The 26463-nt window shown below is 36.8% G+C and overlaps 1 protein-coding gene across 10 annotated transcripts in view; it reads right to left on the bottom strand.

The window, feature by feature from the left end:
• Positions 1–1246: 1246 nt before the first annotated feature.
• Positions 1247–26463, bottom strand: part of PJA2 (praja ring finger ubiquitin ligase 2) — a 50328-nt gene continuing 25111 nt past the window's right edge. For 9 of the 10 annotated variants that reach the window (XM_058167472.1, XM_058167465.1, XM_058167469.1 and 6 more), the window contains 4 exons: positions 16859–16900; positions 8281–8395; positions 7956–8077; positions 1247–5734 (listed from right to left, as the gene is read on the bottom strand). In XM_058167472.1, coding sequence (XP_058023455.1) covers positions 5606–5734; positions 7956–8077; positions 8281–8395; positions 16859–16900 — 408 coding nt within the window. In that variant the 3' untranslated portion in view covers positions 1247–5605. The remainder of the gene's footprint in view (positions 5735–7955; positions 8078–8280; positions 8396–16858; positions 16901–26463) is intronic. The other variant, XM_058167466.1, reaches the window with a different exon arrangement.

Here is a 26463-nt window from a genome sequence, read left to right as displayed (position 1 = left end):
TCCCCACAGATCCCTGATTTCAACATCATCAAGTCTGTTTGGAATTACATGAAGAGACAGAAGGAGTTGAGTCAACCTACATCTACAGAAGATCTGTGATTAGTTCTCTAAGATGTTTGGAACAACCTTGCCAAGTTCCTTCAAAAATTGTGTGCAAGTATACTTAGAAGAATTGATACTGTTTGGAAGGCACAGGGTGGTCACACTAAATATTGATTTGATTTGGATTTTTCTTCTGTTCATTTATTTTCCATTTTGTTAATTGATAAAAATAAACTATTAAGACTTTGATTTCTGAAAGCATTCTTAATTTACAGCATTTTTGCAGTATTTGTATGTAGCATTTTTTATTTCTTAACTGAAAGAGTTTGCACTTATCTCTGCTAAATTTCATTGTACTTCCAGCCTATTTTGTATGTCAATATCATTTTGAATGTTATACGTCAGTATCATTTTAAATTTTGTAGCTCTCTTGCAAAGTTATTACAAAGTTATTACCATGGTGTTCCTAGCTAATGTTGTAATGGGACCTGTCATTCATGTAGATGCTTAACTAGAAGCCTTCAAGCTGGAGCTTAGATGTGTTCAGAGATCTTGAATCAAGGACTGACAGGATGCAGTGAAATTATCTTGGAACAGGGTTGAAGACTTGCTCAATTTCTCTTATTGACCTAGTTTCTGCAACATCAAAGTTATAATAAGAATAAATCTACTTTCAACGGAGATTGTAAATGTGTATTTTATAGGATCTAATGGAGTCTGTAGCCAGGAATCCTATCTGTATAGTTTCATTAATTACATCCTGGGATACTTTTACAGGGCTAGAATGGAACTGAAGAAGCCACACTTTATGTGGAGGGCTTGTTACCTCCTCTCCCCCGCCCCCCCTGCTTTGGGAGGAAATTATACTGAAGTGATATTTTCTTGTAGAGCTGATGGCTTGGATCCTAATGGTTCATCTCCTTTTCTAGCTGTTCCCATGCACCAGTCTGCTGCTGTTGCTAGAGATTCCTGCGCACATGGATGTGTATATTTATATATTCATAAGCCAAAGAAATGGATCTTTGAAATGCAGTGCAGTGCAAACCACAGCTAATTTGTACTCTGTTAATTTTGCACTTTGGGAAATAGAAATATTAAAGGAAACTAATTCAGGTTCATTTTCTACATTAACAAGCAAAGGAAGAATTAACTCAGACAAATATTAATATTCAAACAGAGAAACAATTTATTTATTTTTTACACACGACCAGAAAGCATGGAGAAAGTAGTTCAATTTTACACAGAGAAAATTAGTTTAGTGTACATGCTCACATCATAGCACAAGGTTGTGCAATTTTTTAAAGCCAGGGAAGCAATTCCAAAAGGCTTATATCCTTCTATGAGCTTAAAGGGGTTGTAGCTAATGACGGATGTTACTAGAATGGAGGTGTGTACTAGGATTTAAAGGGTGAAACTGGTAGCATCTTGTAGGAGCGTATGGTATCTGTTGTGCTCAATTATTCTTTATCTTAATTTGAGGAAAGCTATCCTTTAAAAGGTCTCTATTGGGCCTTTAGCCTACACAAAATCTGAGGCACCTGTTCAAACAATAAAACCCATGTGGCATCCTGGTTAAGTTGGTCTAATCAAGTCCAACCTTAGCTATGAAGGCCCAGTAGGTGACCTTGAACCCACCACTCTCCCTTAACCTAACAGGTTTTGCAAGGTTGCAGAGTGCTTATACATGTCATTTTTAGCTTGTAACGGAAAGGTGGGCTATACCAGAGGTGGGTTTCAGCAGATTCTGACCAGTTCTGGAGAACCGGTAGCAGGAATTTTGAGTAGTTCGGAGAACCGGTAGTAAAAATTCTGACTGGCACCGCCCCCATCTATTCTCTGCCTCCCAAGACCTAGTTGGTTGGGAGGAAATGGGAATTTTGCAGTAATCTTTCCCTGGATTGAGGAGGGAATGGAAATTTTACAATATCCTTCCCCTGCCACGCCCACCAAGCCATGCTACGCCCAAGCCACACCCACAGAACTGGTAGTAAAATAAATTGGAAACCCACTACTGGGCTATAGAAATACATCCAAAATATAATCAACTCTACCCACTGTGGTTATCCTACTTAACATTTCTAATCCTAAAGACAGAAAAGGCTAAAAGAAAATTCTCAAATTCAAATTTGGATGAAATGACACTTATTAGAGCTGTGAACAACAGTTTTACAGGCCAAGAGAAATTTGATTTCTAATGAAAGGGGAGCCAATGGGGTCAAAGTTTTAGAGACAACAGAGGAAAGGCAGTTTACCTGCTGCCGAAGCAGCATGCCAAAGGATTTCTGTACAAAAAAATGTTGTTTGCAGTATTTGGGATTTATTTCAATATTTATAAAAGGCAGCATGTTAAGTTTATATAGACAACATCCCAAAGGCTATTATCCAAAAAGAAAGTTTTCTAGGGAATAAAACTGATGGTGGCATTAGGGCAATACAAGAAAAAGCTAATCTAATACTAGAGGAACACAAACCCAATTAATTTAGATTTAGAAATAGTTCCTATTGGTCCGAATCAGCTCTTGGATTGGTGGACTCATTATTTGCCTGCTAAAAGCTATTTCCCTGAGCACTCAACACTTAGTTCTAGTAGATGCGTTACTTTCCCAACACAGCTTTCAGCACCCCAATTCAAATGGCTGAAATCTTGATTGTACAGAACCTTTCTTCTATCAATGGAGAGAATTACAAACTTTTCTTCTCTATGTAGCTTCTGGTTGTTAGGATTGGCTAAGAGTTGCAGACATTTTGTTGATATACATATATATATTCCCTCTGTTTATATGGCCAGACAGGAATATAAAATTTGTTCCCATATGCTCATGGCAGTCATTACCTTAGATTCTGTTTCTGTTTCTATAGATACAGTACTGGTTGAATGGCTGTTCAGATGCAAAAATGCAGGGTGGAAAATTAACATGACACAATATCTCTGTTTACTGAGTTTTCCATGAGATTTATGGACTAATAGCTCATCACAGGTGCTAGGATCAATCTTTGTATTTATCTCCTATGAAGTTTAAAGAAAGCTGTTTTTTGCTTCTTTCGAGTTCAACTTACAGACTTCAGTCCTCAAATTGAAAGAAACATTACAACACGGAATCTGCTGTATGCTTACTCCTCAGGTTACAAGTAGTTACAACTTAACTAACCATTGCCATAATACTGTTTAAAGGTACTTCTTTCAACATTGGAAACTATAAGATGTTAAAGCAATAAAGCATGTAAGCCTGTTTAGTAATAGCAATAGCACTTAGACTTATGAGGGTATCCTAATGAAAGTAGAAAGAACAGAATGTAGTTCTCTGCAGCTTTATTTCTGCAATACAGAATATATGTGAGCTGTATGGTCATATACTTTAATTATATCCCTAGATTATATACTTGTACAAAAAGTCACACAGTTGCAATACAGTTTAATTGCAGATTGCCTGTTTATTTCGGAAGTCTATGAAATTTAGTTTTCACGAAGCATCTTTTATATTGCGGAGAATAGAAAATACCCAATATTTGTCACCATAGATTTATGTCACCAAGAAGCCAGGGGAACCTAAAGGGACCAAGTTTGGAGATCCCTGCCATAGTGGACGTTAAGATGAATTCCTTTTTTAGCCACAGAAAGCTTTTTATTATTTTATTATTATTATTATTTATTCAATTTTTATACCGCCCTTCTCCCGAAGGACTCAGGGCGGTGTACAGCCAAGGTAAAACAGACAATGTAATATACAATTAAAATACGAATTAAAAAACTTATTACATAATTGGCCTAAAACTTTGGAACATAAAAACTAAAACCCACTAAAAATTAATAATAAAAATTTAAAACCAATAAAATTTAAGCCAGCCCCGCGCGAATAAATAAATGTGTTTTTAATTCGCGGCGGAAGGTCCGAAGGTCAGGTATTTGACTCTGGGAGTTGAAGTCCACAAGTCTTAAAGGGAACAAGGTTGGAGACCCCTGCACTATGGTAAAATTTTTAGCTGGTCTTTTTAGAAAAGATGAAAGAAAACATCTTGTAACTAGGCAACTAGCAACATAATTTCCTTTTTCTTTAGTCCTGAAAAAATGGTAAGGTGATGTCTTCAGCAAGGCAAGAGTTTGCAAGAGTGGGAGTGCAATAATGCTCTGGAAGTCTTAATAATAATTAGTCTGTTCCATTTTGAAACAGAGCCCAACTGTTTTTTTCTCTTCTACCCTAGAAATTGTTAGCTGATGGCCTTGTGGATAAAACACTGGATTATTCCCTCAACTGATTTCCAACAAGCCTTCACTGTGCTTTTTTTTTGCAAAATGTATTTTTCCTGGGGGGAAAAATGGAAGATAGATTCTAACTACAGTTAAGAAGAAAAAAATGTAGCCATTAAATAGATTCTTTTTCTATAAAGGCTCAATCCAGCTAGTATTAAATTAATTGAAAAAGACCTGGGTAGGACCTCTGAAAGCATATCTTATGGCACTGTACAATAAAATAACCTATACCCTATCTCCATTTAATGTATGCTATATCTCTATTTAATTAAGAAACTAATTTCTAACACTTAAAAACTTTCGTTTTGATTAATCTCTCTGTAATATATAGTAGTGAATACAGTTAATAGGTTAATTCAGTATTTTACTGAAATGAACTGCAGTTTCACTCAAAACAATACTATAAGGAGGCAGAAACTAAATACATAAAGAAAATACACTTCGAAGCTGTTTTGCTGTTCTAATAAGAGCTCACCTGATTTCCATTGTGTATCAGTATTAGATGGATATTACAGCTTTGCAATACTTGTACTTATGAAAATGTGCCTATCCTGATTTCAACTTCGGTCGCTCCAATGAAAGGCTATTGCTGATTCTTCTAATATCAAATCATTTAGCTCTATAATCCTTCTATAATTCCATTGCTTTTTCCTCAATTCTTATATCGGAAATGTGAAAGTGCAGATTTTGAACTGTGTAAAATAATCCAAATTAAACCTATTTTGTACTAGTCACAAAAGCTCTCATGCACACAGAGGTCATGATGAAATCACAGGGTAATTCTTTGATTATATGCTGTTTATTTTCAGTGAAACCAAAGTATGCTACTGATGTTATCACAGAACATCTTCACATTTGATGCAAATATGAAAGAGTTATATACAAAGTAATTAAGTGGCACTATTTTAAAAGAAATAACCCCAGCCTCTAAAATTATATTATGTAGAACATATCATATGCATAACTTGTGTAAGCTCCAACTGCACTGCAGCTGCATTACTTTGAATATAAGTGCCACATTAATGATTATTTTTCAAGACAAACTGAATAATTACCATTAGACATAAGTTAAGAGCAATAGGTTTATCACAGAAAACTAGTGCAATCTTCTGTTATTCTTATTATAATTCTAAACCGTTTTGTAAGCTTGTATATTCTTGCAAAATGTGTGTTGGAATTTCTACATGTTTTTGTGTATGTGTGTACAGTATGCCATATACACAGGCGCACATACAAAACCAATTTCATGTTATCATTAAATAAAAGAACTTTACAGTACAATGTGATGGGCTAAATTCTTGTTCAGGTATTCCTTTATTGTGTTCCCGAGGCACTCTGGACTGAAGGAGTAGAATCCTGATCGGGCAAGAAGGTGAATATGGGAGCGGATGACTCTGAGAGCCCAGGAGGAAGCACATGGCGGCACACAGGACATGTTCCAGACTAGGCAAGAGAAAAAACCACCGTGTAAGTACAATTCAGGTCAGGAATTCAAGAGTAGCCAAATGTACAGTCTCAAATATATTTAGGGAAGGACTGCAAATTAAAGAAAGCAAAAAAAAAAAAAAAGGCTAAAAAGACAGAGATTCACATCTTAATGTTGCCTCCTTTAAAAGGCTCATGTCGGCTTCGTAGTGGTTTCTATGGTATAATTAAATATTATTTTTGATAAAAGTATTAATTTTAATTAAAGAATATATTCATGTGAGATAGTTGTTCAATCATGAAGCCATGACCGACTCTTTGCGACTCCATGGAGCATGCCAGACTCCCCTGTCCTCCCCTGTCTTCTGGAGTTTGCACCAATTCATGTTCATTGCATCAACGAATCCAACCATCTCTCTTCTGCCATCCCTTTCTCCTTTTACTTTCAATGTTACATGATATCGTTAGGTGTTTTAATAAGGTGCTTAGTATTAGACACTACATAAGATTCGTGTATTTAAAATCTACCATATATTATCCTAGGAAGCAGGCAAATACATTTAAATTAAATTGAGATATTTTCTGATCAAATGGCAATCTCTATGTGACACCTAATTCATTTCTCTCTAGTTCTTTACTACACACATACACACATCAGAAGTGCTGTGAGATCTGGAAGTGACTGTATATTCTTTACATTGGGTAGCTGTCAATTTGAAACTGTTTACTAGGTAGACTGAGTGTTCTTAACAGTATTCAACTCACTTATTAGGGCATATGAAGATGTATTTAATTGCCTGGTACTTAGTGGAAATGATATTTCTGGTCTCTTTCATAGTGATCCATAGCATGGAATCTTAAGCCTTTTGAGAAATAATTTAACTCTTCAAGGATAATGCTTGGATCATACAACTCATTTTGCAAAGCATCTTTTCAAATGCTTTGCCCAAGCCTAGAAAACATTAAATTTATTTTTTTAAAGATTATTTATTTGTATCCTGCTTTATTACTCTTACAAATAACTCAAGGCAGCAAACATTTCTAACACATCTTTCTGCTGCTTTTTTTACCCACAATAGCAACCTTGTGAGATACATACCAATACAGCTAATCACCATTATGCACATCAATATACAGCGCTATTGTTGGTGTGTTTCCAACCAAGACTGAACTAAAGTTCTTAAAAGTTTAGTTCTTAGAACTAAAGACTGATCTTAAACAGCAAAATCAATGGGCATTTCTTAGTGCCTGGCATACAAATCTAAAAGAGATAATCTGGGTTCAACTCAACCCTGACAAGACTCAATGGTTGTGCGTTTTGCCCCCTCTCCCCCATCTAGTGATTTGCCATCTTTAACTTTGCCTGAAATTACAATTATGCTCCACCAGTAGTTGGACATGGTGCACAATCTGAAGATTCTTCTGGGCTTAATTGTGGCTAGGAGAGCTTTGCTTAAATACATCTCATGTACCAGTTGTGCCCTTTCCTAGATCAGGAGACCTTGCTCAAGGTCACTCACGCCTTAGTCAACTGGACTACCGCAAATGCTGCATGTGGGGATGTCCTTGAAAGCATTTAGAAGATACAGAGGCAGTAGTGATCATATCACAGTACGCTTAGGTAACACCATGCCTTGATGAACTACACTGGCTTCCGTTAAGCTTCTGAATGTAATTCAAAGTACTGGTTATCATCTTTAAAATGCTACATGGCTCAGGGTCAGGTTACTTATGCAATTGCCTACCCCTAATGGGGTAGGAATGCAACAAATTCCCTTATGAAACGGTCACCTGTGGAACCTTGGAAGCATGTCTTGTCTGTCACAGTGCCTATCTTATGGAACAGCCCGCCTTAGAGATATGGATAGGTCCAACCCTGTCGGCCTTCCAGAAAACAGATCTTCAAAAAGATCTGGCTTTTGGCAAGGTACTGGGACCAGGATATGGATGGGATCAGCTTATTATGTTTGATTGATGAATGCAAGTTTTATCAGAGTCTCAACATTGGGCTTTTGTTGTTGTTTGTCTAAAAATATTTTTGTTCTGTATTTTTTATTATTGTTGGCCCAGAGTTTCTTGTGATAGATGGGTGGCCACAGAAAATAGATAGATATTGACAGACAGACAGACAGGCACACATGGGGGAGAGAGAAAGAGAGAGACAATGATAGAGATATAGACATATTTTTTTAAAAAAACTAGTTTTAAAGCAGCATGAGACTATAACGTAATTACACACCTTTTTTAACCAAAGCGTTATGCATGTCACGTGAAAGAAGTGGCGACATGGAAGCTCTGTTACAATTTCTTCTTTGATGTACTCGCTACAACAAATAGCACAACACTGCTCTTGCCCTACAGCTTAGGAAAAAAATGTGCATATTAGTTTACAAATGTAAAACTAGGTTATTAAAAATTATGGTGAAAAAGTTATTAATAAATTAAAATAGTTTTGAAAATAGTCATAATCGACCAACTTAAGTTGTAAAAGATAATAACGTATCATAATATTAGATCATATAAAGTTAATTGACCAAAACAGTGAGTATGGAATTTATCCTTACCGTTGTGATCTTCCGTAATAATAATTTGGGGCAGACAATCTATGCTCTCTTTACTAGCTGGTGGATGAGCCTGCTCAACATCAATTGCAAGAGACTCTAGATGTGCCAGAGCGGTCTAGAAAAATACATGAAAAGAAACAAGCACATAATTATATATACATGTAAGTATGTGTCTCTGTGCAATCACTGTATAGGATTCAGTATATAAACTATAAACTAGATATAAATTAATTGCTTCTATTTTGCAGAAATAAAGGCCATATCAATATACATGACATTAACAAAGTTCTATAGTAAAAATTAATTAAATTATGAGAAATTATAATATAAACCTTGTTAATTAACTTGAGTGTATTTTATTAAGGTGGGTAACTGTCTATTCCAATTTCAATTGCTTTAGTAACAGTGTGACAATGTCATGAATTATGACATTTTTTTCAATTACTTGCAGTTGTAACTTGAAATTGGACCATAAAAATAGTGGCTTCAATAATCTAACACTAAGGAGGTATATATAAATAATGTCATTTTTTGAAATGCCACACACAGACATTTCTCTTTCAGTTTTCTACATTTTTAAGCAATAACCATCTCTCTTAATGCATGTGTTCATTAAGTCAAATCTTTATTTCAGTCATTGATCAATGTAAGTATTGCTCAGGAGAAAAGCACAGTCCACCATGCATGCTTATATGAAGTAGTTAAGCAGCCACTACTATCTAGTTCATAACTTTCCAAAAAAATCTTATTAGAATGTTTATGGAGAGACAGGTCACCACCAAGCTGAGAGCCAAGACAAATCTATGTAAAATAATTGCCTATGATATAAAGAGCAGTTCCATATATTTGGAATTGAACACCCCTTTTCTCAGATTGCAAACATAATTTCCATACTAGTTAGAATTGTGGAATTCCAGTTCAACTTATTTGAAAGACAGCAAGTTGGAGAAGGCTTGTTTTTCATCTTGGTTCCATTTGTTATACTTTCAGTCATGTTTTCATTTATCAAACCCCAAATTTATACAATATGAAAAGATTGCCAAGCTTGGTGAACAAATGCCAAATTTCATATTCAATAATGGATCAGAAAGCATAGGGAATGGCTAGTACATTTATTTTATGTCTCTGAGAAGATACTGGGAAGATATTCTATCCATTAATTACAAAGCACTTTGCAGTTCTTAAGAAAATATACATCCGGGGTTTCCAAACTTGGCAAGTTTAAGACTTGTGGACTTCAACTCCCAGAATTCCTCAGCTGACTGTATCAAGCCAAATTCTAAGGTTTTTGTTCTTAGAAGGTTTGAAACCAATTCTGGCAATATAATTAATTATCTGTGCTTCCATAAGCTCCATTTATTCATTTATGTCCTTTCACAAAATATGTCCATTATATAATAGCCTTCATAATGTCATTGAGATAAATTTGAATTTAATGGATCTTTGGATTGAACAGACCTCCTTTTCCCCAGTCTGTTAATTCAAGATTTTACTGTATTTCACTGAAGTTGTTCATATATCTGGCAGAATCTCACTTTGCTGGGTCAATAACAATAAAATGCATTATTGTAATTATCTATGCATATGATAAAATATTCTTTACCTATCTAATGAAAGTCCGTTCATAGGGACATTTTCAAAGTTCAGATAACTATTAATCAAGTAAGAAAGTTACTAGATGAATTAATTTAGCTTGAGAGAATCCAGAATAAAACACTTTTTGCTCCTCAATTCATATTACTAGTTGGTTACCACTGCACAGAAAAATCTCAACTGATAAACTCCACTATTGGCAGTTTAGAAACATGATTGTTTACAATGAAAGCAACATATTCAAAACCATCATAGCATAGTACATAAGGTGACTAGGATAGCAGCTTCTGTTTAAAAAAGCAATGAAATAAAAATAACATTTACCATGGTGTCTTAATATACATATATTGTTTGCCTCTTTGCCCATGCACACAACAAATGAACAAATAATCAAATAAAAACCAAGAGCTAATATTCCCAAGAGTCTAGCTGTACATTGTAAAACTAGGAAACCATCATATCAGGGGTGAAATGCTCCCAGATCGGTCTGGTCATGCGATCCGGTAGTGATTGTGGCCGATAGTTCGGCGATCCGGTAGCAATGGCGGAGCAAAGCTCCACCCACCCGCGTGTCATTACTTCCTGGTTTTAACGAGGAAGTAATGTGTTTTTTACCTTCTGTGCATGCGCAGTCTGCGTGCATGCGCAGGTCTGTGCGTGCATGTGACATGCGCACGTGCGCACTTCCAAACCGGTAAGGAAGATAAGTAGATTTCACCCCTGCATCGTGCAACTAATCTAATAAATTAACTCTGAATATTGTTCAGAGTGAGAAAGTACACACTTTGAAAATGTAATCTTTTAAGCACTTTTGAAATTACATTTTCTTAAACTTTATGACAAGTATAATAAATTAAAACTAAGTTATACTGTAACATTTACATTCAAAATGATTCTGTAGTTAGTGTATGACAAACTGTCTGAGAAAAAACCACAACCCAATCCAACAGTGTTAGATGGTAACACTGTTACTTCATTGCTAAGATTATTAATTAAATCTTTGATATTATGCTTTCATACATTGCACAGTAAGAATTTAAACAGTGCCATGTATTGCTTTTATATAGTTGGGCCAAAGTTTCTGTTTCCAATTAGACATGCCTTGTTTTCAATTGCCTGATTCTTCTGCCTTCTGCACAAAATGAAAAGAAACTGATGAATATTTAAATGCCCTTGTGCACACAGCATTGATGTAGACACAAAAGTGGGAAAGTGAATACATGAAAAGAATTGAGAAATTACTTGTAGTTCAATTAGATAGATAGATAGATAGATAGATAGATAGATAGATAGATAGATAGATAGATAGATAGATAGATAGATGTGTGTGTGTGTGTGTGTGTATATGTAGGTCTTTGGTTATTCGGGTTTTCTCCCGTGTAAAATTGGAAGTGTCTTGGCGACGTTTAGTCTCATTCGTCATCTTCAGGCTTCAGCTTCGTGCTTCTGGGAGCAATGTGTGATCGCAGCTGTTTCTTCCTTTTAACTGCTAGTGGGGGTTTGAACTGATTGGGTGGGAGCTTGGCTGTGCCCTAATTGGATGGGGTTTCTTTGTGCTCTGATTGGCTGGGGGTGTCCCCTGTTTGGGTGGGGGCTTGGTTGTGCTCAGTTTAGTCTGTGTTACAGGGGGATTTGAGCTGGTGAGCTGCATTGCTGTTGTTTGGATTCATGGTCGTGCTACATCTTCATAGTGGGTGTCAGTCTGCTGCATGTATGGATTGGAGGGGTTTGAAATGGCTAATGTTGCAGCTGCGGTCTGGCTTCTGGTCCTTGGTCATGCTTCATGATCAGTGTGGGTTTGGGTTTGCTTTCTGGGTGGATGTGCGGTGGTGACATCCTGTGTGGACCTCGTGAGTGTGAGTCTGGTGTAATTCCTCGTGTTAGGGACTCATTTGTCAATAAGGGCAGGTTTCCAAATGGCTGGTAGGCGGGAGGTATCATCTCGTTTGTTCATGCTGTGTGGGCGTTTTTCTATCTCAATGGCTTCTCTGATTATTCTGTTGTTAAAGTGTTCAGTTTTGGCGATAGTTCTGGTCTTTTTAAAGTCAATATCATGTCCTGTGACTTTAAGGTGTTGGACCAGGGAAGAAGTGTTGGACCAGGGAAATCCCCCTGCAACACAGACTAAAGTGAGCACAACCAAGCTCCCACCCAAACAGGAAACATCCCCAGCCAATCAGAGCACAAAAAAACCCCCATCCAATCAGAGAACAGCCAAGCTCCCACCCAATCAGTTCAAACCTTCACTAGCAGTTAAAAGGAAGAAACAGCTGCGATCATACATTGCTCCCAGAAGCACGAAGCTGAAGCCTGAAGATGACGAATGAGACTTCGTCGAAACTTCACCAAGACACTTCCAATTTTACACGGGAGAAAACCCGAACAACCAAAGACCTACATATATATATATGCTTCACTACGAAACTATGTAATGGGGCTTGATAAATCAACACTTACAGCTTGAAAATTAATGAGTAGTTACAATCGGCCTCTCTTATCCCCTTCTCTCCCTCAGCCTTGCCCCAGAGAAGCCTATCCTATCCCCTTTCTCTCCCTCAGCCTTGCCCCACAGAAGGATCCCTTATCCTATCCCCTTCTTTCCCTCAGACTTGCCCCCCAGAAGCCTATCTTATCCTCCTTCTCTCCCTCAGGCTTGCCCACAGAAGCCTCCCATATCCTATCCCCTGGTTGCTGCTGTGAAAGTAAAACTGAAAGTGAAACTCCTCTCCTCTGCTTGTGTTTTGCATTTGGAACAGATTTCTTTTCAGGTGGGGAGGGGGAATAGAACTCCTTAGCATCAGAGCGTGTTAATAATAATATAGGAAATACTAATGCTGTGATGGTCATTTCGAAAAATCCTTTCTATGTATGTTATCTGAAGCTCAGAATTAATTCCAAATTAATATACCTTTCTTCCAGTTGTTATAAAGTCATTTCTAACAATGCAAGCTATAGAAGCTGCGGTTATGTCAGAATGCACAGAAAACTGACCTATAAACCAGTATTTCCAAAATGTGATCTATGACTCAGTATCAGTTCTTGTGGGGAAAAAAAATACTACTTCTTGGGAAATATACAGATACTCATTTTCTTTATATTCTGAAGAGTTGCAAACTTGCCAATATTCTGTTCAGAAGGGAATAAAGTAACCATTGCTTTGAAATTTCCAACTACAGTATTGGTAATCAGGCCACTTAAGCCTTAAAAGAATTAACTTTATGGATACACAAAAATCTGACTGTCAATTTGTACATGAACTAACAATCTTGGATAATGAGAACTACCTGTGCATCTTTTGAAGTGAACTACCGTATATACTCGAGTATAAGCCGAGTTTTTCAGCACGTTTTTTGTGCTGAAAAACGTCCCCTCGGCTTATACTCGAGTATATACGGCTTATACTCGAGGTGTTTTTTTTTAAGCCCTCGCTTATACTCGAGTATATCGGCTTATACTCGAGTTTTTTTTTTTCACATTTTGCGGACGGAAGCCCTGCGGTGCAGTGAGAGGCGGGCGGGGCCGCCAGCCTTCTCAGCTGAGGGAGGAGGCTTTCCCCAACCGGTAGGTGCCTCATTTCCCACCCTCGGCTTATACTCGAGTCCCCAGTTTACCCCAGTTTTTGGGGTAAAATTGGGGACCTCGGCTTATACTCGGATCGGCTTATATTCGAGTATATACGGTAATTAGGATGCTTCCCTAAAAAAAAATCAAATACCTTTAAGTATGATTCACCAAGAGCTATCGAAGAATTATTTTCGACTTTAAAAAAATTACACTTAATAATGTATTCTTCCAATAAAAAAAGTTTTGGTTACGTATGAACTTTCCAATCAATAATCAAGACAAGTTATCTATTTCCTATTGGCAAAAAGTTAGTTTACTAGATATGGTTTCAAAGGCTTTATTCAAAAAACACCTGAGGACATTTTGGGCGATCAGTGATTTTATTATTCAAAGCAATATTAACTGGAAAGATGTGTGGAGCAAGCAGATGTGTTGGACCAAGCAGTACAGAGTACTATACTGGCCTTACTTTGTAGAATGTTGTGTTCAGTAGTGCTAGACTGTTCAAGACTGTATTGAAGTATATACATTCTATAATTTATACTTCAAATTATATTGTTGTTGTTACCATTATCATCATCATCTCAGGCAAAAAAGAGAAATGAATTTGAATATTTCTTTTTATACTTCATGGCTTGATGGCTATCAAAATAAAGACATGTTTTTGAAATTAAAGATGAATTTTTGTTCTTCCTTGAGTGACATCTTCTATCAACAATGCTAATTTAAACTTAGAGAGAAGTCTCATGATTTATTTGTTGACATATTTTGGCTTTTAAATAAGTTAAATTTCAATTTACAAAGCCTAATGTTTAAAAAAATCAATAGCAATAATTAATAATTCTTATGAACACAGCAAGTTAGCTACAGAAATGTTTTAAAAGCTTTTTGTTCTTTAATCAAATTATAAGAAAAATATGAGGAAAATAATGTTATCTCTGATGTGTTTTATGCAGATCTTTTTTGGCTAACATAGTTTAAATGAATATTTTCCTTTGAGACAAAAACAGTAAGAACCAATTTATACTCAGTAAGCATAAAACAAAATCTTTTGTTGAGTCTCATCTTATTCATTAAAAAGATATTTTAAAAGATACTGATAGTCCTTGATAAATGACCATTCGTTCAGCGACTGTACAAAAGTACAAGAGGCTGAACAAAGGTGACTTAGGGTGGCTATAGTTGGGTGGTCAAAGCATTCTTGTCAAGTGATCACATGCTGAGAATTTGGCAACAGGTCACAATTATGACACTGCAGTGTCCTGCAGTCATGTGATTTCTATTTGCAACCTTCACTGCCTGTATCTGACAAGCAAAGCCTGTGGGGAAGGAGGCAGGAGGTTGCAAATGCCAATCACATGATCCTGAGATGCTGTACTAATTGCAGGATTCATAATCTTGCATAGTCACAGCAGCAACTGCAACTGCCATAACAGTTGTTGTAAAGTTGGCATGATCATGTGATGTGCTTTATGCATCACTTAGCAATAGAGTTGCCATTTCCAATTACCATTGCTAGGTGAAGAGTTCAATTTAATATATCCTGATATCCATAGCCTTTAAACAAGAATATAGTAGTGTTACTGCTGAAAGTGCTGAAAGTGAAGATACCCCCCTGCTGTGATGTCAAGAAGTCAGTTAACTTTCAAATTGAGTCCAAAGTAGGGGGCTTTTTTTGATAACTTGCATAACACTGAAAAAACGAAAGTTAAAATATATGCGTAATGGGAAAACTAAAAATTAGCTAAAACTAAAAAAGTTAAAGTGCCCATCCAAATATGATAGATAGATCCCTAGTGGCTCAGTGGTTAAACTGCAGTACTGCAGGCAAACTCTGCCCACAGTCTGGAGTTCAGTCCTGATAGTGCTCAAGACTGACTCAGTCTTCTGTCCTTGGGAGGTTGGTAAAATGAAGAGCCAGATTGTTTGGGGCAATATGAAATCAAACTGTCAAACTTACTCTAGTCAGTCCCCTTCTTGTTTTGTAAAATTCAAGTATACTTATCCTACATGCTATTATCATTACAATGTGCAGAGTTTTAAAGCCTTCAGTATGAATACACAGTTACTGTTTCTAAAGCAATTTTATTAAAATATAGTTCTTATGGAAAGGGTGTATTTTCAGTTGAAGTTCTAAACCTTTCCTTAAACATATAGAAATCGGTTGCTTTTGGTGGATTGTCTGAAGTAAAACCAAAACAATATCCATCTGGATTTTTGTTGAGTCAACAAATTGCCCAGAGAGTGGAATATTGGAGCAGTATATAAACCTAAATGCTATTGTTAGTCATAATTTAGATAAAGAAAATGTTTCCATTAAAAAGCAGATCTTGGTATCTTAACATTTTACTTAAAGTAACTTAAAAGTTATCATCATAGCATTATAACATAAGGCTACAAATGTACTTAATGGCATTCTTATGCTAATTACCTCTCTAAATAATATAGATCTATGTAGCAATAATCCAGAAAGTAGTAAAGCATTCAAAAATCCCATTTATGAAATATGAAATAATCTCCCTAAATTTTCTTCTTGTTCCAAGCCACTGAAAGCCTCCTCGCAGAGTTCTGTGGCCTTAAAATGCACAGCAATTTCATATTTTAATGCTAAACTGGATTAAAATAAAATAAGTGGGAAATCATTGTAGATAACAGTTATTACAGGTGCATCACTCCTAATGCATCGATATTGATGTAGCTAAATTATCATTAACGGCGGAAGCCAAAATGATATGGTTGCTGGGTTTTTGTTTTTTGGCTAATTTTTATATTAATTCTACACGAATGAAATCAAACTGTCAAACTCACTCTAGTCAGTCCCCTTCTTGTTTTGTAAAATTCAGGTATACTTATCCTACATGCTATTATCATTACAATGTGCAGAGTTTTAAAGCCTTCAGTATGAATACACAGTTACTGTTTCTAAAGCAATTTTATTAAAATATAGTTCTTATGGAAAGGGTGTATTTTCAGTTGAAGTTGTAAACCTTTCCTTAAACATATAGAAATCGGTTGCTTCTGGTGGATTGTCTGAAGTAAAACCAAAACAATATCCATCTGGATTTTTGTTGAAGGTACATCTAATATGATTTCCAACATATATACGAGCAGAATCGTAGCTAAGGTAGAACTGAGATAGCTTAAATAACTGCAAGAATCAATACCAATAATATGTACTAATTACGTCATGCTACTAACATTTCAAACTATGTCATTTTAAAGAAATTAGAATGTTTGGAATTCCAAAACCTCCATGCAAAAATTTCCTGCAGTGCAATGCATTTTAAGAGATCACTGCTACACACTCACACGTAAGTGACTTACTCAACCACAAAAATAAATACAAATAAAATGCTGCCTACCTCTCAATTTAAGTATATTATCTACATGTGGAATGTAGGCAATCAGAAATTGCAAGTACCTGTAGACGCTGATAAGTCATTTCCATGAACATGCTCGTTACCTGAATTTGAAAAGATTCAGGTTAGTGAAGGGAGGAGCACAACTTTCTTAAAAATTGTACCCCACACCTAACTATAGAATTTTACTTATGAAAATTAGAAAATACTTTTGCTTTGGGAGTAGTACAACTGAAGGGATCTACCTGTCCCGCCCCAACTAAATGAAAGCTTTCATTTAAATGGACAATGGTTTTGTATGTGCTGGTAAACTATTTTAGGTTGTTTGCTTCAAATTATAACCTCCAAGTATTAGGTTTAGCTAGAGGTGTTTTTATTGTCATTACCAGAGTACAGATATATTAAAACTATCAAAACTAATAATATTCATATACAAGGTTCTTCAAACATTTTCAGATCAATGAAACCTGGAGAGAAAATTCAAAGCAAGTCTAATATAACTTAATACAGAGAAAATCTCAAATTAGAGAAGATGCAGTTGAGTCTGTTTTTATCTACCCTTGTATTTCATCTTCCTAAGATTTCCTATCATTTGTCAAAATTTACATAATTACTTGAAACTTCAAAAATCCATCCAATTCAAGATGCCAAGTACACTTTACTAAGCTGGACATGATGTCAAAATAGATATTTAAATTTACAAGGGCAGTATAAAAGACAAAATCCATTAACTATGGGAATTTTCCTCATGTCATAAATTGCTGCCTTGGCTTTTTGGTGTTTTTTCTCAACAAATAACAATTTCTACGCATTTCAGTTAGTTAATGATATACAGCACGGTTGTCAAAACTCAATCGCATCATGTGACATATTGCGACTTTTTTGCCTTTGCGGAGCCAAGGTAGGAGTAGCCTGCATGTGACGCATCCGGCAGCCAGTTTGGCACCCCGATATACAGCATCTTATACCTTACTCTCACTCACCACAAGAAAAGAGGAACAGTCTTATTGTAAAGTTGACTGATTCACTTAACATATCACAAGTAACTAATGAAATGTTGAAAGTTAGTTATGAAAGTTATGCTATTTCATAATTTTACAATATAGCAAACAAGCATAATTATTATTTTTCATAGAATAGATTTTTAGAAGCATAATGTTTTATAATGGTGTATAAAAGCTTATTTGGCTATAACTTATTTTTATTTTTTAGCTAGAACTATAAACATTTTATTGAAAATTTCTTAATATGGATTTAAGTTGCTTAAAGCAGTATCTTGAGAAATGATAATAATATGTTTTAAATGAGAAAATAATATTTGACTAGCAGTTTTACATTACACTGGTGCTTGGCAATATGTCAATGAAGATTTGCAGTAGTTGTCTGGAAGATGAGTCATGGCAACTAAGAAGCTACTTGAAGAAGCAGTGAAAAATGTTTCAAACCACAAAAGAAAACAAGTTCAGTTGCCATGACTCAACTTCCAGGTTACATTGGTGGTGTTTTCCTACTGAAATTAAGCCACATTTATCAAGCATACACAGTATTTTCAAAGAATATACACTTTTTTAATGTACAGACTCATGCATTGCTTGGTTCAAAAGTTGTACAGTATTGCTTTTCACAAAGCTCAGGAAGCTCAAAATCTCCTAAAAGGAATTATTACTATTAGCAACTAACAATGGTTTCTCTATATAAAAGATCTGAAGTGTGGTAAGGAATAGGAATCCATTTTAACATAAGAAATAGAAGGAGTCTTTGGCAACAGATTAAACAGAATGGCTTGTTTTAAATTCAACTGAAATAGATAATCCATTTACTAACAAGATGACCTACTTTAAAACAACTGAAGTACTGTGCTGGGATAATGCTAAGATGGTTTTTAAATGTTCTTTACTGCCTAGCATTATACACTGGAATAAAATATTTAATTTTATTTAATTGTACTTGGAAAAAAGGGATTGCAATTATTAAACTGTAAAATCTATTAAAATATCAAAATCATTTATGTGTATTTACTTATGGATTTAAAATATTGTGTTTCCTATATATTTCAAATTATGTTTTTACTTGGGAGCGAAAAAGATGCTAGTTTTTTAAATCACTGTATTTAAAAAAGCCCAGAGAAGAATTACCGTATTTTTCAGAGTATAAGATGCACTTGTTTCCTTCCTAAAAGAGGGTGGAAATGTTGGTACATCTTATACACCAAATACGGCCATTTTTGGCCTCCCGAAGCCCCGCCCCGCTCGTCCCATTTTTCATGAAAACAGGGTGCGCAGAGGGTTTGGGAGGCTGGCAGAGTGCCCCTGGAAGTTGGAGAGAGCAAAAATGCCCCCGTTTTTGCAAAAAGGGGCCCTTTTTTTGCAAAAATAGGGGCGTTTTTGCCCCCCCCAGCCCCCAGGAGCACTCTGCAGGCTCCCAAACCTTCTGCTCGCCCCATTTTTTTGCAAAAATGGGCCATTTTTGGGAGCCCTGCAGAGTGCTCCTGGGGGCCGATGAGGGAAACCCTGTTTTTTTTCCTTACTTACCTCTTTAAAATCTTGGTGCGACTTATACACCGGTGCGTCTTATAGTCCGAAAAATATGGTAGCAGGATTTTGAAACAACTGCAAGTCCAGTGCCAGAACATGACAAATGTCAGAGCTTATCAACATTGTCAGCAGATTGCTGCTGCTATTAACATCTTTGCTATTAACATGATTGCAAAGGTAATGAAGAAGCATCTTGACAATAAAACTGATCAGAAATGGCATCTGCTTCTTTGACATTTTAAATATTTTGGAAGCTCTTAATATGAACAGTGGAGGCATGTGTGGTAGAGTTTTAAAGACCTTTAAACTGTCATTAAGTAATAGAAAGCAAACATGATGCCAATGCTCTCAATAACTCATGCTTTATTTATATTTGACCATTTTTCTGATGGTTTATAAAAATGTCCATATTTAGAATTTATATATTTAAGCACACATACAATCATTTTCAGAAGATCCAGATGTGACATCTTTCTATTTATACGTATATGCAGATTCTAAAATTGCAGTTGGGAAAGCATTCAAATGTCAGCATAAGTTGACTTAAAATAAAATATTTATTGCGAAAAATACAGGCAGCATGGAAAAAAGTTAGCACTATACTATATGCAATTTTGTATTTTACAATGGAAAAATGTTTGCATTTGTTAAAATCAGTTAAGCTTTTTTTTTTTTTGAAAGTTTTCAGAATTGCTCACTTCTATTTGTCCACTAAAACAAAACAAAAAGTTATGGGAATATTATAAAATAACTTTTTATTTGCTAAGTATTCAGTGACAAACTTTGATCTATAATTTAAATTACTCATGATCAATGTTATTTTAAAAATAAATCTTCAGAAACCATGTTATCTATATATTACTAGAACTCTTATGTCTAATACTTTGTAATCTTCAATTGAACAAAATACTGCATCATAAGGCAAAACTTTGCCAACAAAGATATCTCAAATGGGCTAATTTGCAGAATGTTGGGAACTAATACTCACAAAGGAATTAAATTTGGGAAATTGTTTTTCTGCTGTTCAGATGGCTTTCATCCTGTCATGATCAGCCACAATCACATGCACCTCGTTTTCAACATTTCCTGACACCTTTTCACAAGTCAGTGGGGAGCCCACAAGGAGCTGATATGATTGCCAATGCTCCTTGCCACCTTCCCAGTATTAAAGTCTTTATTTGTGGGAAACATGCAGAGAAACTCAATGGAGAAATGGTCCACCCTCCCCAGTCCCTCTGCACTTGCACTACACTGGCCAGTTGCATACTTCCTTACTCCCTCCCATACCTGTCAGCAGCCACATACCTGCCTGAAAGGAAGGGAAGGGAAGAACAGGGAGGAAGGGAGGGAGGGAAGAGGAAGGGAATAAGAGGAAGGGAAGCAGGGAAGAAAAAAAGGGAAGAAAGTAGAGATGAAAGAGAAAAGAAGAAGAGGAAAATGGAGGGAGAGAGGGAGGGAGGGAGGGAGGGAGGAAGGAAGGAAGGAAGGAATGAATGAAGGAAGGAAGGAAGGAAAATTTCTGATGTTCATTATCACTTCCCACAATGAAACTCAATGGAGAAACCAACAGAAATTTGGAAGTCGCTCATATTCCTGTGATCTTTTGCCTTTTTTCTATTTATGTAAGGAAATATCTCTGAAACAGGTCATGGTTGTCTAGTATTTCAATAATATTTATTAACTTTATTGCCTTTTAGTTAATCTCCCCAAATAATATTAAAATATAAAATAAATAAGAAATGATTGAATTGTTATGAAAATAATACATGACGAACGCTGATGCTAAGTACTTAATCCTACAACATATTGACAGACCAGTCATATTTTCAACTGGAAAACTGAGCATCCTAGATCAAACTAAATCCAAAAATGCTAGTAAAAATTCCTGGAAGCTTGGCATTCAAGCTTTACACAGACAAAGACAAAGAATTACTGGAAGACAAAGAAACTTACACTTCAGTAAATACCAACCAATGCAGAAACCAGGCAATCAGATCAAGATCTCACTCAACAATTTAACAAAGAAAGATTAAATCACACACACACAAAAAACACAGCAGTGGATGAAAAGCAGTGTATCTATCCTCCCATGCTTCTATCGATTTCTCAAAATATACAAGTCCCACATACCTCTTTAACCAATTTTATCATTACCAAGGACCCCAATATACAACATATGAAATAATCTCCCTAAATTTTCTTTAGGGAGAAAGAAACACAGCCATACAAGAAAGAAACATAACATGAAAGATAGTCAAAGAACTTGCAAAAAAGTTAGGACATCTCACAGAGGGGAGTCAATATTCTATTAAATCCCCATTACAATGACTCAAACCAAATACTGAGAAAAATACGAAATATGCTTTCATTTGATGTCACACTATTTTTACATCCATAGATCCAGAACTAGCGAAAGAATCCATGGCATTGCTACTAAACAACACTGTCGATCTAGCCAAATTCACTAAGATCGAAGTACCTGTTTCACTACCTACTTTCTGTTTGAAAACTAATGCACTGCAGCAACCCAGAACACTCGGAAAAGGAAAGAGACCACTACACAATGTTTTCCAACAAAACCGATATCCATGCAACTTTATCAGAAAGTGCCTTATCACTCAACCCACTACAGCACAATCAATACAAGCTATGAAAAACTTATCATTGCCATACATCTCAAATATCTCAAAAATAATCAAGAGTATTACAACCACATATTACCATAGCACACAAACCAATTGAAGTCCTTCAATGCATCTTAACCAGAAAATCTAATAGCCCAGAAGAAAAACGTAAGTCATCTACAACATACAATGTAAGTCTATAACAGACACTATGTAGGATAGTTAAAAGACTAGCAGAGTGCACCCATGAACACCAATTAGCAGTCAGAAGATACAATAAAAACTCCTTAATCCTACAACATATTGACAGACCCATCATAGTTTTAACTGAAAAACTGAGCATCCTAGACCAAACTAAATCCAAAAATGCTAGGAAATTCCTGGAAGCTTGGCATTGAAACAAATCAGCCATCCTCTCCAGCAACCTATACTCAGATAAGTAGGGATTAACATCAGACCACCAATCAAGCAGAAAACAATAACCCAATCAAAGAACTATCAAGGGGAAAACCATACACCCACAACACTGGCAGGACAAGCTGCTATATATAAACAAGGAGCAAACCCTGTATTCATTAGTACAGATGATATTACCTAGTCGGGTAATGAAATGTCTACCAGCAAGCAACCAAACTATAAACCTCAAAGCTCAATCCTGAATTATATATATTCTCTTCTATTGGAAATAACCCATTCACATAGGTTTCTCTGTTTGCAGCAGGAAACCAGAGACCCTGATTTATGCTTTTACAGGCTTGCCCTGCTGAGGTTAATTCTTCACAAGCGCTCACATTTTCGGTTCCAGGAGAACTGGTGTTACAACCGGCAGCAACCCACCTCTGGGTTCTCCTCTTGAGTTCTGCAGGAGGATTCTTGGTCAGTTAAGATGAGCTCAAATAGCTTATAACAGGCTAGTGAATTTTAATATCCTTGTAACTTTTTACTCCCCCTTAGGCAGAGAAATATAGCTCCCTTTTAGATTCTGGCACAACTGCTAATTTCATAGATGAGACTACAGTGCATCATATTAAATTATCTACCGAGTTATTAGACAACCTCATGCTAATTGAAACAATTGATAAGCCATCACTTGGAATTGGTCCTATGTTATAAAGTACAACTCCTCTGCAACTAAAATAAATGATTATACAACATTCTTGTCACTATATTCATATCTTTCTTAAATTACACATTCCAATAATTCTGGGCACATAATTTCTAATTCATAGGTCCACTGGAAGCAAGGGAAGAAAGATCTATTTTCCATGTCAAAAATATCAGTCACACTATTTGTAAGCATCCCTCTTCCCCTCTCCCTCTTGCACTGCTACCTGAATCTCTTTCCCTGCACAAAAAGTAGACTGATTTTGCTGATGTTCTGAGGAAAGTAGTAGCAATTAATTTGCCTCTTCATTTAACTTGTACCATCAACTCCAAGCTCCCAGCCCAGCTCACAGGCAAAAGGCAACATTCCATATATATTCAAACGTTTGCTATTTTACATGAGTTTCCAGACTACAATTTGAAGGAAGTTTTCAATTATCCTTCTTTCTACATCTCTGCACCCCTATTTTTTTTTTTGCTCCAAAGAAAAATAATTCCTGACAGCACTAGGCAATTGTTTCTGATGTTTTATTTTTTGATGTGCCGCGTGGAGTGCTGTTTTGTAATAATTCTGCATTTTGTGCTTGTCTATTTTGCTGTATTTTGTTTTTTTTTATTTTTCATTATTTTGTCAGCTGCCAATAGTCAATTGAAGTTGGGCAACTTTAAAATCAAATTAACAAACTAGTAAATAACATTAAAGACTTCCTAACTCTGTAACCATTACTAAACAAAATCGACTGCCTCTTATTTCAGATCTGATGGACAGTCTTCACTCACCTAATGAAGCACTTACAATTAGATCAAAATGAATGTGGATTCTGAATATAATAGTGTCTGATGCTAAGTCCAGCAAATTTGAATACATGATATGAATTGGTTCATTGTCCGGCTGTCTTCTTCAGGTTCATGAAGAACACACTTTTCAATATTTTGCATAAATAAGTGGTAGTGCCCCTGAATAACATCCTGATTTCTTTTCAGAAGACCACCATTGCATGAGACTCTCATTAGAACTGTCTTGGAACAAATATATGATCACAACTTTTTGGCGGAGTTGGAAAAATATGTATTTAATTTTCCCCAACAGGAGTATTTGGATTACTTGCCTTGTTCATTTTATTCTTTTTCCAACTGAATGGAACTGTTATTTTTTTAAATAAAAAGCTTCTGGCTGCAAAAGTAGCTTTTAGCAAGGGACACATTTTTTTAGAGGACAAACCATCCAATACAGGTACATGCATATTGCAAAAATTTGCAGCACATTTACAAATTTACAAAGTTAAGACTTTCAGTCCACATTATATGGGCATAATTCTTCTTCAATTTTTAGAACACCTGTACACTTGACTCATAGAACAGCCAGGTGCATCATTATCATTATATTTTTATACATGCCTCCTATTTCCCTACCCAAAAAATCCTGTGAGGTAGGTTGGGATGAGAGAGAGTGACTGGTCACAAGTCACCCAGCCAGTTTTCATGCCTAAGGGGCACCTAGGCTATTAATTTTTAGGCCAGCACCTTCACTACTATACCAAACTGACATTCTATGTAAGCTTAAATATCTCTACCTGCCAATCCTTACCATAATTTTGAAGCCATGCTCCCCCCTCCCCTTCCCAGCCAGAAAGCTAGAGAATGCAATCTTTCTGAATGGTACAAAACTTTTCAAGGCTTCAAATATAGTTTGTGACTAATTTTTCCTAACTTTCTCATAACGTCAAATGGCTGTTAAGCGACTGGTTGTAAGTCAAGGACTAAATATAGCAGTGATGCTAACCTTTTTGCCGTCACGTGCCAAAAGCGGGAGGAGCACAGGGGGTGGTCATACCCATGTGTGCCCACACCTATAATTTAATGTGCTCCATCCCCCCGGGGCTGCGTGACTCCCCCACTTTTTGGCATGTGATGGCACAGTGGGCTCAGTAGGACCATTTTTCACCCTCCCCAGGCTCTAGAGGCTTTCTTGGAACCTGGGGAGGGCAAAAACAGCCATCCCAATCCATCCGGAGGCCCTCCAGAGGTCAGAAATAGCCTGTTTCCAGACTTCCGGTGGGCCCAGAAGGCTCGAAAATCAGCTGCCCGGTGCGCGCGGAGGTAAGCTAGAGCAACACTCGCGTGCCCACCAATATGACTCCACGTGCCACCTGTGGCATGTGTGCCATAGGTTCGCCATCACGGATCTATAGCATTCACCTACTGCAAGTAGAATGACTTATCTGATACAGTTCATAAATCCTGGAGCCTGTAGATATTTGTGTCAATAGCTGTCTATTGCAGCTATCTGTTGTGGCTCCAGCCCCCCCCCGGGCCTGGCCCCCTGCCAGAAAGTGACTCAGAGAGTGAGGGAAAAGGGCCATCAGGGCTCCCCTCTGCAGGGCCGGCCTGTCTGGCTCAGCTCTAGGAGCCAAAGGCAGGCCAGGTGGAGGAGGTGACAAGGCCTCTTGTCTCCTGTATCTCCCCCCACCCAGGCAACACTTCCAGACCAGCTGTGGACAATCAGTCCTGATTAGATCCCAGGTTTCGTAGACAAGAGAGGCGGGAACAACAAAAGAAGGGGTGGGGCAGACCTAGAGAGTGCTGAGTCACGGAGCCAAACCCCACAGGGTATAAAAGCAGGAGAGGCTGCTCTACTACTTCATGATGGACAAAACAAACTGACTGGAGAAAACTTGAGCTGAACTACTTGACTGAGCATTTGGCCTGGACTGCTGTTTGTTCCTGACTTCCTGGTTGCTCCGGTAACATCAGGGAAGATAAAGAAAACTTTGGCAGACGTTCGCTGGTCTGCTGCCAGAGCTGATAGCTGCTGTGGACTAAATTGCTGGTTAATTGAGTCAGTTCAAATGTCTCCCGGACTGAGGTGTGGGGGGGGGGGGGAACAGAACACTATCTATGCATGAAAGCTAAAAAGATATGGCAACATTATCACAACACTGAATGGTACTACAGATATTATCTGTATGCAGCATAGTGACCGGTAAATATTAACTGAATTTTAAGGAGGAAATGTAAATACCATCAATATTGGAGTTACTTTTTCTGTGGTAATTGTGGTACAGTGATTAGATAAAAAGATATATTGCATTATTAGATATATTACATTACATATATTAAAAAAAATCTAAATCCACAGTGGAAGTTAATGATAAACAGGCTTAACCCATGTATCATGTCCCTGTCAGAGTCAGAGTCTGAATCCGAAGGGGAAGAGAAACGGCTGATAGAGTGTGAGAGAGTTTTTCCATTGGCTGTGGAAAAAACTGGGGAAGAGCAAAATCAGGCAGGGGAGAGGTAGAGCAGGGGAGAGGTAGAACAAGGCCCATGCCCTCCTCATCCTAGGCAGTGCAGGGAGGAATGGAGAAGAGAGCAATGTGGGTTGCATGGCTTATGACGGAGGAA

The sequence above is a fragment of the Ahaetulla prasina genome, chromosome 2 (genome assembly GCF_028640845.1).
Source record: "Ahaetulla prasina isolate Xishuangbanna chromosome 2, ASM2864084v1, whole genome shotgun sequence".
Lineage (NCBI taxonomy): Eukaryota > Metazoa > Chordata > Lepidosauria > Squamata > Colubridae > Ahaetulla > Ahaetulla prasina.
This window is presented reverse-complemented; position numbering and strand designations above follow the sequence as displayed.